The 17,174-nt window shown below is 55.8% G+C and overlaps 1 protein-coding gene across 1 annotated transcript in view; it reads left to right on the forward strand.

Moving 5' to 3' along the window:
- Positions 1-17,174, forward strand: part of ITGA3 (integrin, alpha 3 (antigen CD49C, alpha 3 subunit of VLA-3 receptor)) — a gene marked incomplete at its 5' end in the record, with an annotated part of 30,125 nt that continues 12,951 nt past the window's right edge. The window contains 10 exons of the mRNA XM_005868209.2: positions 1-122; positions 7,167-7,294; positions 7,607-7,686; positions 9,622-9,871; positions 13,524-13,610; positions 13,950-14,157; positions 14,614-14,810; positions 16,405-16,493; positions 16,618-16,754; positions 16,923-17,009. Of these exons, the coding sequence (XP_005868271.1) occupies positions 1-122; positions 7,167-7,294; positions 7,607-7,686; positions 9,622-9,871; positions 13,524-13,610; positions 13,950-14,157; positions 14,614-14,810; positions 16,405-16,493; positions 16,618-16,754; positions 16,923-17,009 (1,385 nt within the window). The remainder of the gene's footprint in view (positions 123-7,166; positions 7,295-7,606; positions 7,687-9,621; positions 9,872-13,523; positions 13,611-13,949; positions 14,158-14,613; positions 14,811-16,404; positions 16,494-16,617; positions 16,755-16,922; positions 17,010-17,174) is intronic.

Raw genomic sequence — 17,174 nt, forward strand, 5'->3', positions numbered from 1 at the left:
GTCGCCTCCGCCTTCAACCTGGACACCCGATTCCTGGTGGTGAAGGAGGCCGGGAACCCGGGCAGCCTCTTCGGCTACTCGGTCGCCCTCCATCGGCAGACGGAGCCGCAGCAGCGCAACCTGTGAGTGAGGCCGGCGGGGGTGCAGTGGGCGAGAGAGAGTGTGTGCGAGTGCAGGGTGCGGTGTGGATCCGGACTTGAGTCGGAGTCCTGGCCCACGGGCCTCCGGCGACTGTGAGCAGAGATTAAGCGGGTGGGGACCTGGGCAGCCCTCCTGCTGCGGAGATTTGGCGGGAAGTGAAGGGATTAGGCGTGGGATGGGGATGGGGGGTGGGGCAGTCATCATTGGCAAGTGCTGACCCAGCCAGAACCTGTCTAGACGCAGCCCCTCAGCCCTTTAAACCTCCCTGGAGAGCAGCATTGGGGTTCCGCTTCCCTGAGCCCCTTCCCTTCTGTGAATTGAGTACCTAGTACACCGCATGCCCCTTATTCTCCAGGGATGGGAGCTGGGAAAACTGCAGGATAGAGGCCTATTGGATCTCCCTCACCCGGTTCCTGGGGAGGACCTATGGGCACATGCATTTAAGCTCTCTCCCTTGACACCTCCCATTAAGTCTGCGGCCACGCCAGCCGCACCCTCTGCAGAGACAGACTGGAGGGGTTCTCGGCCTCTCCGCAGCTGGAGGGTGAGGTGATGAGTCTGGGTGTTTGGAGCTGTCCAGGGGCCTCCCTCTGATCCCTTGAGGGTGGGGGAGTAGAAGAGAGAGGAGGAGCTGTCCCAAATCCTGCTGGCTCTCCTGCCCCCTCACCCCCAGGCCAGCAGTGACACCCTCCCAGCAGACATCTTTCCTGCATTCCACAGATTCATGTTGAGTCTTTAACCCTGAGAGTGTTTGTTTGGTTTGAAGAGGGAAATGGTGTTTTTCTGTTCCTTCTGTTCTCCTTCCCTACCAGCTGCAAGAAGGAAGGGAAGAGCTAGGCATAAGGGACAGAGGGGACCGAGGCTGCATCCTGCGCTCCGGGCCCCTCCTCCACGCTCACCACACACTCATGCCCTGAGGGGCATGTCCAGGTTTCAGATGTTCGGGAAGGGAAGGGGGGTGGGGAGGTGAGGCTGTCCCAGGAGGGAAGGTAGTTAGGACAGGTCAGGCAGGCCCTGTCACTTTGAGTGGGGTCACCTACCAAACCTCTGCCCCCACCTGGCGTCTGACCCCTCTGAGCAAGAAGACGTGGTCATAAAAAGGGTGTGTTGAAACCTCTTCCAACTCTGGCTGCGGCCGGTAGAAACTTGAGGAATGTCAAAGTCCAAACTTGGCTCCTGCCCTGCTGGCCCAGCCCCTGCCCAGTCTGCCTACCTGAACTGGCTTAATTCCACGTCGCTTCTGCAGAGGCTAAGGTCACCACAGCCTTCGCAGCCCTGCCCCAGCGGCTGCGGCCCGGCCTTGGCCAGTCCTCCATCTTTTGGAGACTCTAAGTGACCATCAACACAAGTTTCTAAAATTGGTGCTCTTTCTGCGCCGATCCGGAAAAAGGCTTTCCATGCTAAGGCAGCATCGGTGTAAAGAGAAGATCAGAGAAGCAAGAGGAAATAATGGGAAGCTGGAGTCAATAAAGGATTCCGTAACACCCTCCCCCCTTTGCTAGGTGACCTTGAGCAAGATATTTCCCTTCTCTGGGCCAGTTTTCCCCAAAGAGGGGTTGGGTTGGACCTGGATCTGTATTGCTCCTTCCTGCCTCTGTTGCCCTGGAAGAGGCCACTCGGCATTGTGGAGAGAGAAGAAGCTGCAGAGTTCCATTGCCAATGACCTGTCTCTCGCATCTGTCACTCATACCGGGGCCTGCATTTCCTCCCATGTCAGGGGAAGGGGAACAACACCTTCTTCATGGGGTAAGAGTGGGGCTTCCATGAGAGAATGTGTGTCAAATGCTCTGCAGCTGAGGGCTCCTGCCAGGACCTGGATACACCCTCACTATCCATGGGCCTCACCCAAGATGGCTGAGCAGAGAAGTTCTACTTTTTTTTTTCCTGGGCAGCTAGAGGTGGCATTAGGCCTGACAAAAGCCCAGAGGTTCTAAAACTAATGGACCTCAGAAGCAGGTAGTTCTAGATAGACTTCTGGGCCACTCAGTCTTCCCCAGGGGTGGTTCTAGATCCTGGCTCATCTCCTCGTCTCACCGACTTCTGCTCCTTGGCCCTTTGGGAGAGCCAGCTGGCCCAGCTGGGCTTGGCTGTAGCCAGCTGTGTAGCCAGATGTGAACAGCTGCCTGAGTGCGCAGCTCAGGGAAACCAGCAATCGAGTCACAGTCTTCTCTTCTGTTCGCCTCAGGGTCCCTTTGGAAAAGGGAAAGGGTCCGTGGTCCTGAACAAACTCTTCGTTTGGGGCTCACAGGAGGTTTTCCAGAGGGGCAGAGATCCCCGAAAGCACATGTAAAATCATGTGTGTTTGTGTGTTGTTCTGGGGGTGGGAGCTGGGAGAGCGTAGCGTTCATCATATTCTCAAAGAAGGCCTTATCCCGGAAATGGTTAAAAACCCCAGGTGCAGACCCTCTTTGTTCCCCATCAGCTCCACCTCTGGGCTGGGGTTCCCTGCCCACAAACGTAAGAGGCTCACCCCAACCCAGGCCCCAATTTCTCAGTCGCTGGACCTGAGGGGTGAGGAGTGGGGCAGAGGACCCGGTGGCTTTGGGCTTCTTGGTGAGGCGCATGAGGACCCCTGGGGAGACAGAGGGACTATTCTTCAGGGAGATGGCCATTGGCTCCCCGCCTTTAGCACCTGCTCTTCATTGCCTCCTGGGAATCCAGTGTCCTGGTCTGGCCTGACCTTGTGGGAGATACCTCCAGGGCCCTCTCTCCCTCTCGCCCTTGCCAGGCAATGAGGGTTTCTGGGAAGCCTGGGGTGAGGGTGGCTGGGCCTCCTGGAAGATGAGGTCATCCCCGAGGGAGGCAGGAACCGGGATTACCTGCTGTGCTCTCCGCAAACATGTTTCCCGGGCAGAACAGCCACCTGGCAGCCTCCAAGGCTCGTGCCAAAGGAAACGGGCAAAGCAGGCTGCCGCTGCAGGCAGAAGGCTGCATGTGGCCTAGTGTCCTTTCCTCTGGCTCTCTCCACTGACCAGTCCGGGCCCAGGAGCTTCCAATGGGGTGGGAGGCAGGGGAAGCCCGATCCTGTAGAAAAAGAGAGGGGCTCGGTCAGAGCTAAACAAAGGGGAAAGAGGATGTCCACTGCAGCAAGAGGAATTGAGGTTAGATGACATGAAGAATGCCCTCGGGGATCAAATATGGAAAAAATACTAAGGAGCAAGAGAGAGGGAGAAGAAATGAGAAAACCGGCCTTGTTCCCTTTTATTGGAGGCTCGGGCCTAGGTCTCTTTCTCCTGTCCTCCCTCATTCTATCCCTTCCTCCCGCTTGTTGCTCTGGTTCTAGGGCTGAGTCACCAGAGAGGAGAGGGGGCTGGCTGGGCAGCGTAAGAAGTAAGGGGAGGACAGAGAGGGCTGCAGTCTCAGCCACCGCAGGACCGGCCTCTGGGAGATGGCTAATTCCGGCAGCAGAGTTGGCACAGAGCTGGGATCCAGGCATCTGAGAACTGCTGCCCGCGGGCTCAGGGCTCAGAGCTGGGGCAGCCCCCTCCCCAACCAGCTTCTAGCCCTGAGGTGGAAGGGCACCCTGAGGAGTAAGGCATGGGGGCCCATTAGCCTGAGTGCTGGACCCTCTGGCCCTCTCCACTGGAGCCACCCCAGCGCCCCCCCTGAGGGGAGGAGCCTGTTTCTCTGAGCATCACCCCACACTCCAGTATCCCAGGGGGGCCTTCGTCTCTTTGGGGTGAGCCAGCCTGGTGCCCTGACACCCCTGGGCCTCATACACCAGTCCCCTCCCATTCTACTACTTTCTACTTGGCTGTTGCATTAGCCTTGAACTGTCAAAGAAGTGAGAGGCAGGAGTGAGGAAGTGCTTTTCCAGAACTTGGGGCTCAGGGGGCTCCCCAGGGGCCAGGAGGGGCTGTCTGGCTGGAGCCACAGGAGAGGGTGAGGAGACAGCTCTTTGAAAGCCTTTAAGAGGTCATCTTACCCATTCCCCTACCTCCCGGAGGGGCTCCCTGCCCACCAACCCCAGCCCAGACTCCAGGAGAGGTTTGATCTGATCTCTTCTTGCTCCAGGGGCTGGGCAAAGCCTCCCTCCTAGCCTCCTTCCTTCTGACTGCCGCTGGGAGGGTGGGCTCAGTGGTGGTCCAGAAGGGGTCAGCTTTTGGATTCTCGGATCTGGACCGGATCCAACAGCAGGCAGCAGAGTGCTCATTTGCATATTAATGTGTAATACATTTGCATGTCAGTAAGGTCTCTCCCACCCTCTGGGTGCTCCCACATCTGGCTGTGGCTGGAGGCAGCTGGATCTGACCCTCTGCACACCACCTTCCTCCATCCACTCGCAGTCCTCTGACTGTAGACCCATTGGATCCTGGGCTGGGAGCCAGAGGGCCTTAAAGGGCCTCTGAACAAGCCAAGTTGGAGCTAAAAATACTCCAGGGGGTGGGAGTGGGGGCTCCCTGTGGAATCTCTGGGGAGGGTGGGGCTGGGGATGTGGGCCTGGCATTGCCCTGCTGCCCATCAGTAGGCACAAGACTGGTTGGGGCAAGGCCGGGGAGGGTATAGATGGTAAGGGGATTTATTTCAGTCCAGTTGCCTTTGTGCCCAGCTCTGCCTGCCTGGTTCCCCAGGAGGCTAAGAGGAGGGGACCCTCAGCTCCCTCCCTCAGACATCTTGGGCAAGCAGCAGCAGGAGCAGCAACACTTCCATGGCATTGCAGTCCTGGGAGGCAGCCTGGCCTCCTCTCGCCCACTGAGGCCTGGACCCACCCCTTCAGGGTCACTGTAGCATGACCCCAGCCTCTACCAGCCAACTCTGAGCTCCTACCCTGGAATGACTCCAGCTGCCAGGGCCCCACCCCCACCTTAGTGGTTGTCTGGTCTTCTTAGGCATTGGAAGTGCTGCTGTGCCCCATCCTCTGCTCCCTCTAAATAACTGGACTCGTCTGCTATGTGTCCTCAGCTCCAGGCTCCCTAACCTGGTGGGACAGAAACTCCCGGGTGCCTGGGGTGTGCTGGGGCCAGTCCTGGTGTCTCAATAATCAGAAGGACACTGTTCACACCGACCATGGCTTCATAATCAGAAAGTCCTTTCAAAGGGAGAACCCATTGGTTCCCCCAACAACCCTGGAGATTGTCGGGACAGCTGCTGTCCCCATTTCACAGATGAGGCACTCAAGGCTCAGAAAGGGAAAGGAAATTGCCCCTTGAAGCAGAACAAACCTTACAACCGGACCCTTAGGCTCCCAAGCTGGAATGCTCCTTTCGAAAGGCTTCCCTCTCTCACCTGTCAGGCTCCCTAGGGGGGGGTGTCCATGGGTGGTCAGGCACCCTCCTGAGCTTAGACAGAGGGTGACTAACTGGGCCTGGCTGCCACACTGGCCCCCTGCCAGCCTTTCTGCCTAGCACCGCCTAACACTTCCCCAGGGTGAGGTCTGAGCTAAGGTGTAAGGTGCAGGCAGGGGCCCCACCCCCTTCCCAGCACCTCCAGGCCGTGCATTCCTGACACCCAGTGGGCAGAGGCACCCAAGTCCTGGCATGCCTAGGCCCCGCCCTGCCCACTCCCTGAAACCTTCACTCACAGGTTCCAGGCAAGAGCTGCAGGCGGGGTATGGCACCTCCAGACTCTGGCAAGAGGCCCAGAGCCTGAGTTCTGAGCTGGGAGCCTCAGGACGCTAGTATTGCTGGGGCCCGACGGAGGGGCTCCTAGGAGGTGCCTGCCACCCAGGAGGCTGGGTCCATGAGAATCAAAGAGGCGGTCCTGGCCGAAGGTCCAGGGGCTACAGAGAGATGATGCGATGATGCGGGGAGAGTAAGGAGTGGTAGAACTGGGTTCTCAAACTGGGTGTACAATATTTGGGGTACATGTTAAACAGGCAGGTTTGAATATTCCTATTCAATTCAGGTGGTCTGTGATGGGCTGAGGAATTTGCCTTTTGAACACATATCCCAGGGATTTCTGATGCTGGTGGTCCAAGGACTCTTGAGATATGATTCCGAGGCGAATCCCCTGCCTTTCTGTCCTCTAGTCACCTCTCTGGTAGGGAGGGGTGGCTGGGATCCTAAGCATTCTTGTTGGAACTTGTAGTCAATGTCCCTAAAGATGGGCAGGCTGGGGATCCATGTCCACTCTCATTCCCACTTTCCAAGAACACTGCCCTGGGGACAGAATGTCCAAAATGTCGAGTACCCAGTCCTACCCAATACCCGTGTGCCTGTCTTAAGGTGGCAGTGGGGGTGGGGGTGTAAGCATCACTCAGATTCCTTAGGGGTCCACTCCTCCTAGATCTAAGTCCTCAGATGGCTTCGAGTGGAAGGACCCAGGGTCCCAACAACTGACCCCACGCCACCTCTTACACGTTTTCTCCCAGGTCCTCCTGGAGGTTGAGCCCTGCACCGGGATCCCTCCAGGCTTGCTCTCTTTCGGTCTACCTTCATCTCAGAGGCCAAAGCATTCCTTCCAAAACCCAGATCTGACCATGTCACTCCAGATCTGACCATGTGACTCCCAGATCTGACCATGTGGCTCCCAGATCTGACCATGTGGCTCCCAGATCTGACCATGTGACTCCCAGATCTGACCTTGCTCAATATCCCTCCGTGGCTCCCCAAGGCCCTTTGCACCCTGCACTCTTGTCTCTCCCCAGGTTCCTGGATTCCAGCTGGGCCAGGACCCTGCAGATACCTGAATCATCCTGCTTGCGCATGCTTCCTGGCCCCGGGCCCACGCCACACATATGCCTAAAGTGCCCTTCCTCCCCTTCCTCACCTGGCGGCCTGGTCATCATTCTCAGACTCAGACCAGGTCCCCTCTTCCCTGGCTGCCCCTCATGCAGAATCGGGGCTGGTTTGCACCCTGCTTTCCTCTCATGAGGCGCGGACTGCAGAGGTCTGCTTCCTGCCTGCCTTCTCCTACGGGCGTGCTCCTGGAGGTCAGGGGCTGGGATCCATTTATCTCCTGACCCCAGAGCCTGGCACACAGCCTGGCAGAGCAGATATGCTCAGTACATGCATGTTAAACAGCAAGCTGTTTGAAGTGGGCTTTGGGGAGTCTGAGCCCAGGCCCCCTACCTCCTTGCCCCACAGGCTCCTGGTTGGTGCTCCCCGTGACCTCGCCATGTCTGATGGCTATACCAACCGGACCGGTGCTGTGTACCTGTGCCCACTCAGTGCCCACAAGGACGACTGTGAGAGGATGGACATCACAGAGAAAAGTGAGGGGAAGGGGCTGGGGATCAGTGCTGGGTCAGGAGGCTGGTGGAGAGGGTAGCAAAGGGAGAAATGACCTGGAGGAGATGAAGGCTCACCTGGGCAGTTTCTAGTCACTTCTTGTCCAGCTGGGAAGAGGGAGTCTTAGAGGAGAATGGGACCATATGGGAGCTCAGACTGGGGGGGCTGGAGGAGGGAGGAGGGACGGCTGCCCTGCTGGAGTGGAGCACCCGAGATGGACTAACCCCTGCCCTCTGGAAGCTCTGGGCACTGGGAGGATGGGGTGCCCTGACCCATGATCCCTCCCATGCCCACAGATGACCCTGACCATCACAAAATCGAGGACATGTGGCTTGGGGTGACTGTGGCCAGCCAGGGCCCTGCAGGCAGAGTCCTGGTAAGTGGGTGCTCCAGTCGGTTCCCCCCTTCAGCCCTCTCCTTCATCTCCCCGGAGCTGCGGAGAAATCAGAGGACAGAGGGGGTCCTTGGTGCATGAGCAGGGGCTTTGCAAATGACTACGTCTATGGCTTTCTGTGTCTCAACCCTGCATTTATGGGGAGGGAGGGGGGGTCTGGCACTCTCCCAAGACCCAGCATGGCCTGGGTCCTGTCTGAATCACACTTCCTCCCTGCCCCACCCCTGCTACCCCCTGGGTTGCTCACCCTTCGTGGGAACAGCTATAGGAACAGTAAAGAGAAAAGGGCAGATAGGCCCTCAGGCTGTGTGGCCTGGTCTTGCTCCTTCCGGGGAGGCTGGCTGGCTGTCGGAAGAGGGACAATCCTGCTGACCTCAGCTCACTTGGTTTGGGTCTGAGGGCCGCTCCCTCTTATCAGCTGTCACCTCCTGCCCCATTCTTTTTTAAAAAAAATAGATTTTTATTGATTTCAGAGAGGAAGGGAGAGAGAGAGAGAGATAGAAACATCAATGATGAGAGAGATTCATTGACCAGCTGCCTCCTGCACGCCCCACACTGGGGATCGAGCCCGAAACCAGGGCATATGCCCTGACCGGGAATCTAACCGTGACCTCCTGGTTCATAGGTCAATGCTCAACCACTGAGCCACGCCAGCCGGGCATCCTGCCCACATTCTTCAGTGCTGGCCCCTGGGGCTCTCAGTTTCTGAGTCCCAGAGAGAGAGATTTTAGACACTGATATAAAATGTACATACAGCAAAATGTACAGATTGTAAGTGGCATTGAGTTTTGAAAATTATACACCTGTGTTACCAACATCCATTAAAGAAATAGCGTATTCACCGCATTCTAGAAAGTGTGCCCCCTTTCAACCAATCATCACCTCCAAACCCATCACTGCCATGCTCTCCGCATTTGAACACCGTTTTAAGCTCCGGGTTTGCATCACTTCACTCAAACACCTTATGCAGACCTCTGTTATGGATGGTGTGGGGCTAGGACCCACTTAAGGCCATTCTAGATACTGGGTCCTTCAGTGTTGTCTGCTCACCCATCTATCTGTTCCTTCAACAAGTTTTTAGCAAGCACCTATTGTGTGCCAGGCACTGTGCCAGCACCAGGAACTTAGTGGTGACAGGTCAGGCTGGGCCAGTGGGAGTGAAGCTCACAGCTGGAAGGGACACAGAAAGTAAGCCACCACGAACAAGACCTGGTGCGGGGTTTTTGCCTGGCCCCTGGCTGTTTTGCAAGCATCCTATTCTGATTGATTTGCCCAATAACTATTTATCGAGTGTGTGCTGGGAGAGGCTACGAGAGAGAGGCAGCGCGGCCTGGTGCGTAACAGCTTAGACTTCAGAGCCGGACAGCCTCTCTCGAGACGTGAGATCTTAGACAGAGACTTACTCTCTGTGCCTCTAAAATGGAGAAAGTGATTGTCCCTACTCCATAGTGTTGTTAGGAAGCTTAAAAGGCTTAGTATGTGAAGAGCTTGGGATTGTGTCTGGCATGTAGTAAGCACTACGTTTCAGCTGCTGCTGCTGCTGTTGTTGTTAGTTGTCCTTTCATTAAGAGGGCAGGGTCATTTGGGGACAGCAGAGAAGCAAGTCCCTTAATCTGCTGGCGATCTAGCTCCTTTAAGACCTGAGAGCTTGAACCCACATTCCCTCATCCTTTCCCCTTTTCCTTTTGCCAGAATCTCTGAGCCACTCTCAAATCCAGTACCTTCTGGCCTTCCTAAGAGTGTTTCCAACCTTCAGAGCAGATTTCTGAATTCTGGAAAGGAGATGCGGGTCCAGGCATCCCTAGGAGGCCCCTTTCAGCTCCTCTCCCGCAAAGCCAGGGGTGCACAGGGCCGAGGGACAGCGGGCCCCGAGTCCCTGCTGCGGGCTCAGGCTGTGCGCTGGGGTGGGGTCCCCAGGTCTGTGCCCACCGCTACACCCAGGTGCTGTGGTCGGGGTCGGAGGAGCAGTGGCGCATGGTGGGCAAGTGCTACGTGCGGGGCAACAACCTAAAGCTGGACCACACCGACGACTGGCAAACCTACCACAACGAGATGTGCAACAGCAACACTGACTACCTGGATACGGGCATGTGCCAGCTGGGCACCAGCGGAGGCTTCACCAAGAACACTGTGTACTTCGGCGCTCCCGGTGCCTACAACTGGAAAGGTGAGGACCCTAGGGGCAGGGGAGGAGCAGAGACCACCCGCCCCAGTTAGCCACTGGGACAGCTGGCCGAGACCCTCCACACTAGGGGGCAGAGGAGACAGACCCCCTTTGCCAGTATCAGCAACCACCACAAGCCCTACTGTTTGAAAGCACTTACACGTATTATCCTAATTAACCTTCAGATTCTCTATGAGGCGAGTATTGTTATACCCATTTTACAGAAAACTGAGCCTCAGAGAAGTGAAGTAAATGGCTCAAGCCGACAGCAGGCTATGAAACCTGAATTAGAATGCAGGTCCATCTGCGTCTAGTGTAGCAACTTCAAAACTGATTTAAAAAGCACAGCATGCGCCAGGTGCAGCTACTAAATGGTACAGTAGGATTTTGTAAAATAAAGAGTAAAAGTGCCCCTTCTCTCCTCCCTGCCATCACCCATCTCCCTTGTCCCATTTCCCGGTGTACACTCCATCTTGTGGACCCTCCAGACTTATTTTAGACCATAGAGGTACCTTTAGTACACACACAGACAGACTCACACTAAACGGGCTGTTCTACTACTTTCCCTTTACAGTAAACTGTGGGCATTTTTTTTTCATGTCAAGACATATAGGTCAATCTTTTGGGGGCTGCAGAGTATTTCCTGATTGTCCCTACTCCATAGTGTTAGGAGGCTTAAAAGGCTTAGTGTGTGAAGAGCTTGGGATTGTGTCTGGCATGTAGTAAGCACTACGTTTCAGCTGCTGCTGCTGTTGTTGTTGTTAGTTGTCCTTTCATTAAGAGGGCAGGGTCATTTGGGGACAGCAGAGAAGCAAGTCCCTTAATCTGCTGGCGATCTAGCTCCTTTAAGACCTGAGAGCTTGAACCCACATTCCCTCATCCTTTCCCCTTTTCCTTTTGCCAGAATCTCTGAGCCACTCTCAAATCCAGTACCTTCTGGCCTTCCTAAGAGTGTTTCCAACCTTCAGAGCAGATTTCTGAATTCTGGAAAGGAGATGCGGGTCTAGGCATCCCTAGGAGGCCCCTTTCAGCTCCTCTCCCGCAAAGCCAGGGGTGCACAGGGCCGAGGGACAGCGGGCCCCGAGTCCCTGCTGTGGGCTCAGGCTGTGCGCTGGGGTGGGGTCCCCAGGTCTGTGCCCACCGCTACACCCAGGTGCTGTGGTCGGGGTCGGAGGAGCAGTGGCGCATGGTGGGCAAGTGCTACGTGCGGGGCAACAACCTAAAGCTGGACCACACCGACGACTGGCAAACCTACCACAACGAGATGTGCAACAGCAACACTGACTACCTGGATACGGGCATGTGCCAGCTGGGCACCAGCGGAGGCTTCACCAAGAACACTGTGTACTTCGGCGCTCCCGGTGCCTACAACTGGAAAGGTGAGGACCCTAGGGGCAGGGGAGGAGCAGAGACCACCCGCCCCAGTTAGCCACTGGGACAGCTGACCGAGACCCTCCACACTAGGGGGCAGAGGAGACAGACCCCCTTTGCCAGTATCAGCAACCACCACAAGCCCTACTGTTTGAAAGCACTTACACGTATTATCCTAATTAACCTTCAGATTCTCTATGAGGCGAGTATTGTTATACCCATTTTACAGAAAACTGAGCCTCAGAGAAGTGAAGTAAATGGCTCAAGCCGACAGCAGGCTATGAAACCTGAATTAGAATGCAGGTCCATCTGCGTCTAGTGTAGCCACTTCAAAACTGATTTAAAAAGCACAGCATGCTCCAGGTGCAGCTACTAAATGGTACAGTAGGATTTTGTAAAATAAAGAGTAAAAGTGCCCCTTCTCTCCTCCCTGCCATCACCCATCTCCCTTGTCCCATTTCCCGGTGTACACTCCATCTTGTGGACCCTCCAGACTTATTTTAGACCATAGAGGTACCTTTAGTACACACACAGACAGACTCACACTAAACGGGCTGTTCTACTACTTTCCCTTTACAGTAAACTGTGGGCATTTTTTTTTCATGTCAAGACATATAGGTCAATCTTTTGGGGGCTGCAGAGTATTTCCTTGTACCAAGACCCATGCTTGTAACTACCGGGGCGCACACGCCTCACGGCCCACACCCCCTGCATCTCTGCTTTTCTCCGCCACACAGGTTGTAGCAGCAGCGACCCATCTCCTCTTACTGTGCCCTATTGTTGTAGAATCAACAGGCAGAGGGAGCCCAGAACCTTGGCCCTTGGCCCGGGTCTTAGTCACAGCTCTGTGCTCACCTGAACTGAGGCCTCTGCTCATTCCTGTGGTTCTGCACCGCCCCCCCCACCCCCACCCCGGTCCTTTAGAACCTTGGTGGAGCGCAGGTACTCTCCAGCAGTAGCCCCGGGGAGCAGGGGCCCGGTGGGCAGCCCCAGTTTGGGGGCAAGACTAGGAGGAGATAATGGCATGAAGTCTGGCATCAGTGTCCAGAGTGGGGGAAGTGTCATCTAGTCGCCACGAGCCTGGATGACCAGATTCCAGTCATGTCTCTACAACTAGCTCCTCATCCCTAAGCCTCACTTTTCTCATCTGCAAAATGGGGGGAGGGTCCATCATTCTATTTTGCTGTTGTTGTTAATCCTCACCCGAGGATACTTTTTCCATGATTTTTAGAGAGAGTGGAAGGGAGATGGAGAGAAAGAGAAACATCAATGTGAGAGAGACACATCGCTTGGTTGCCTCCTGCATGCACCCCGACCAAGGCCAGAGATCAAGCCTGCCACCAAGGCATGTGCCCTTCACTGGAAGCAAACCCAGGACCTTCAATCCATGGGCCGATGCTCTATCCACTGAGCCAAACCAGCTAGGGCTGCTTTTATTTTAATATGTTTTTATTGTTTTCCGAGAGATGAAGGGAGAGGGAGAGAAAGATAGAAACATCAATGAGAGAATCATTGATCAGCTGCCTCCTGCACGGCCCCTACTACTGGGGATCAACCCGAAACCTGGGCATGTGCCCTGACTGGGAATCGGACCCTGACCTCCTAGTTCAGTGATGGCGAACCTATGACACGCGTGTCAGAAGTGACACGCGAACTCATTTTTTTGGTTGATTTTTCTTTGTTAAATGGCATTTAAGTATATAAAATAAATATCAAAAATATAAGTCTTTGTTTTACTATGGTTGCAAATATCAAAAAATTTCTATATGTGACACGGCACCAGAGTTAAGTTAGGGTTTTTCAAAATGCTGACACGCCGAGCTCAAAAGGTTCGCCATCACTGACCTAGTGGCTGCTGTGAGAAACAAATGTGATCGTGGATCTGAACCCCAAAGAACCGTTAGAACTCTCAAGCAAGTCATATCAGCGTGTGCCCACAACTGTGTGGGTGTGCCTGTGAGCGTGCGCCTGCGCCTGCGCCGTTAGCTCCCACCGACACCGTCTCCTGCCGTGACAAGTCTGCAGCATTATCTGTACCGAGCCATCAACCTCCTGCACACCTCCCACTGGGGATGTGCCCGCAACCAAGGTACATGCCTTTGACCGGAATCGAACCCGGGACCCTTCAGTCCACAGACCGACACTCTATCCACTGAGCCAAACCAGTCAGGGCACGCGCACAAATATTTTAAGAGGTCATTATTATCCTTCTCTGGGGAGGGGGCCTGGACATGGTGGAGGAAGGGGTGGTGACTTACACTCCTCTCCCCAAATCCTCCTGAAGGAAACAGCTACATGATTCAGCGGAAGGAGTGGGATTTATCCGAATACAGTTACAAGGACCAGGAGGACCAAGGAAACCTCTATATTGGTGAGTCCAGTCGTGGTGGCCCAAAGGGTGGAAGAGGAGGGGAGGGGCTCAGTCCCTGGCACGCTGGCCCTCTCACCTTTGGTGCCTGGTGGAAGGGTGAGGCCAGGGTATTTAGTTCAACTAGCGCTTATTGAGCGCCACGATGCAAAGTCCCTACCCTCATGGGGCTCACAGTCCAGTATGCAGACTGGACAGGGGGTGGGCATCCAGAAGCCACTTCCTTGCCCAACGTAGAATAGAGGAATAGAAGATAATGGGGGGTGACCTTGGGGGTGCATCCAGAGTAGAAGGCAACAAAGTTTACCTGGGGCCTTGATTGACCACCTTCCCCCATCCCAGGGTACACGGTGCAGGTGGGCAGTGCCATCCTGCACCCTACAGACATCACCATTGTGACGGGTGCCCCGCGGCACCGACATATGGGTGCTGTCTTCTTGCTGAGCCAGGAGGTAGGCGGAGACCTGCGGAGGAGGCAGGTGCTGGAGGGCACACAGGTGGGCTCCTATTTTGGCAGCGCCATTGCCCTGGCAGACCTGAACAATGATGGGTGAGAATCCAGGGACGTTCTCTGGGGCCAGGGAGAATGGTGAGGGGAGCAGGCTCGCCAAGGCAGAGACAGGGAGGCTTGCATTTGTTTGCACGCTGTTGCAGGGATTTGCAAATTACTCTTGTCTGTTGATTTGCAATCAGACTTTCTGGGATTCTAGGCATTTGCATGTCAGTTGCATGACACCTGCTTCTCCGTGTCTATGCCGGTCATTTCTCTGGCTCTAGTGCATGTGGGCTGTTTGGGTGTGATCTGTGCACGCATGTCTTCCTCGCATGTGTTTTCTATTAGATGGGGTCATGTTGGCATTTCCTTGGCTTTCCCACGACGCATGGCCAGAGATGCCACTTGTACAGCCGTGTGCCCTGGCACAGTTATGCCTGCTAAACCACAGTTATGCTGCATATTGATGGCTGGCCTCACACTCCCTCTTCCCCCTCCTTCTCTTCTGTGCAGGTGGCAGGACCTCCTGGTGGGTGCCCCCTATTACTTCGAGCAGAAGGAAGAGGTAGGGGGTGCCGTCTATGTCTTCATGAACCAGGCAGGCACCTCCTTCCCGACCCACCCCTCCCTCCTCCTTCACGGCCCCAGTGGCTCCGCCTTTGGCTTCTCCGTGGCCAGCATTGATGACATCAACCAGGATGGATTCCAAGGTATGAGCCAGCACACCCGCCCCAGCACCCCCACTGACTGAGTGCCAGCTGCATACCAAGCTTGGCAGGGCCCGAAGAGGAGAGGAGATGGGGCCCAGGCCTGGGAGCTTACAGCAGCGCTAGAGAGGGGATGTGTAGAGGGAGCCACCACAGGCGAGGAGTGAACATACTGCTGGGCATCGAGGGCTGGGCTGAGTGTGCACCGTGGAAGGGAGCCGAGGGGTACAATATGAGATAGGACACCTGCCTGAGGTCCCCAGACCTAGCAGGTGTGGGGGGTTGTTTCAGAGATGAGGCTAGAGAGGTAGTGTGGGGGTGAGGTGGATGGTGTTGAAAGCCAGGCTTTATATTTGGGTAATGATAGAGGGGTGTCCAGAGAAGGTGTGGGGGCAGGGATCGGATATGATAACTTGGTGCCCTGGTCCCTGGTCCCTGGAAGGAGATGTGGGACGGATGGGGGCGAGCAAGGCTGGGGTGTTAAATCAAGAATGTGGTGTCTCAGGAGGGGGATGTTAAGAGCCGGGAAAAGGTGGGAGCCCTGGATATAGAGGATGTCACCAGAACTCTGCAGCACGTAGGGACCAATCAGACCTGGCTGTTCTCCTGGTTGCCATGGGAGCACCTGGTGTATCTGGAAGTCCCTTCTCTGGCATCCTCAGTTTCCCAGAATATAGCTGAAAACCAAAAGGAAGGCAAAGGAGCCTCCAAATAGTCCAAACAGGTGACAGAGAGTTCAGCTGATGCAGCCCAAAGCCCTTACTGATACGGGAGTCACCCGGTTTCCACTTAGGACCCACTTGTTCTTCCTCCACATACTTCTCCAACAAGCTTGGCATTCTGTGTACAGAGGCCTTATCAGATCAAAGGCAGCAAACTCAGAGTTGAGTCAAGTTTAAGAAGCTGAAGCAGTTTGGATTTATGCGTAGAAATAATGGTTGGAATTTTACAAGTCTGGACACTTGAACATTTAACACTGTCGTGTTGTGACGAAAATCCCTAGCCTCCCCCTCCCACACGCTAGAGAGGCATGGCCTCCGGGATCCTCTTCTCTACTCATCAGCTGTGTGATGCTGGGTTTTCTGAGTCTGTTTCCTCATCTATAAAGTGGGGACAGTGGTACCGACAGCCAGCACCCTTGTGAGGATTAAACAAAATGAGTGGCTTGATACCTACCTGGCACAGTCCGCCATGGGGAGCCCCAGCTTTTGTGATCCTGCTGGCAAAGGACATTAGGAGAAGCAGGTGTCTGGAGGGAGGTTGGTGGGGGAGATGGAAGGCACTGTAATAAGGGGAAATAAACGGCAGCCGCTGGCGGGAATCGGGAGGGTGGGCCTGCCTGAGACACTAACTAGCTGTCTGACTGGGTAAGTCACTTGCCTCTCCTGGACCTACTTCCCCACCTATACAAGGAGGCAGCTGGGTGCCCGTCGGTCCCAGTTTCAATCCTGAGCCACAGAGCTGTTTCCTGGTGATTTGAGTACTGCCTGGCAGGGTGGGGTCAAGGCGATGCTGGGCTCTGTGGCTGGAGCACAGGATTGGGGCGACAGGGGGCCCACAGTCCCCAGGGTGACCTCACTCTGCCTCTCTTCCCCAGACATTGCTGTGGGAGCTCCGTTTGAGGGCTTGGGCACGGTATACATCTACCACAGCAGCTCCAGGGGGCTCCTGCAACAGCCCCAGCAGGTATGAATGGACAGGGCCCGGGGCCTTCCCTCCTTGGCTCGTCCACCCTCTTCTTACCCACCCCGGGCCCCCCTCCCCAGATCCTACCCTAGAGCTTGTCTTCAGGGCTTCCCCCTGCCCCCAGGTCATCCGCGGAGAGCAGCTGGGACTCCCTGGCCTGGCCTCCTTCGGCTACTCCCTGAGTGGGAAGATGGATGTGGATGAGAACCTCTACCCAGACCTGCTCGTGGGGAGCCTGTCGGACCGCGTCGTGCTGCTGCGGTGAGCCAAGGCGACGGTGAATAGGGGCCTCTCCTCTCCCACCCTGCCTGCAGGGAGCCCCATCTCCGTCCGCCTTCGCCTTCATCACCAGGGCCACCCAAGCTTGAGCCCCAGCCTGGCCTGGCCTGAGGCAGGCGGGGTGCTGATGTCTGGGTGTTTTCTATGCAGGGCCAGACCCGTCATCAACATCCTCCACAGGACCTTGGTGGCCAGGCCGTCCGTGCTGGACCCTGCGCTCTGCACAGCCACCTCCTGGTGAGACTCGCAGTCCCCGCTCTGCCCACCCTCCCTCCTTATGTATGGGCAAGCCAGGAGGGCCCGGCTGAGGCCGTCCGTGGACCCTGCGCTCTGCACAGCCACCTCCTGGTGAGACTCGCAGTCCCCGCTCTGCCCACCCTCCCTCCTTATGTATGGGGGGCA

The sequence above is a fragment of the Myotis brandtii genome, unplaced genomic scaffold (genome assembly GCF_000412655.1).
Source record: "Myotis brandtii unplaced genomic scaffold, ASM41265v1 scaffold265, whole genome shotgun sequence".
NCBI lineage: Eukaryota > Metazoa > Chordata > Mammalia > Chiroptera > Vespertilionidae > Myotis > Myotis brandtii.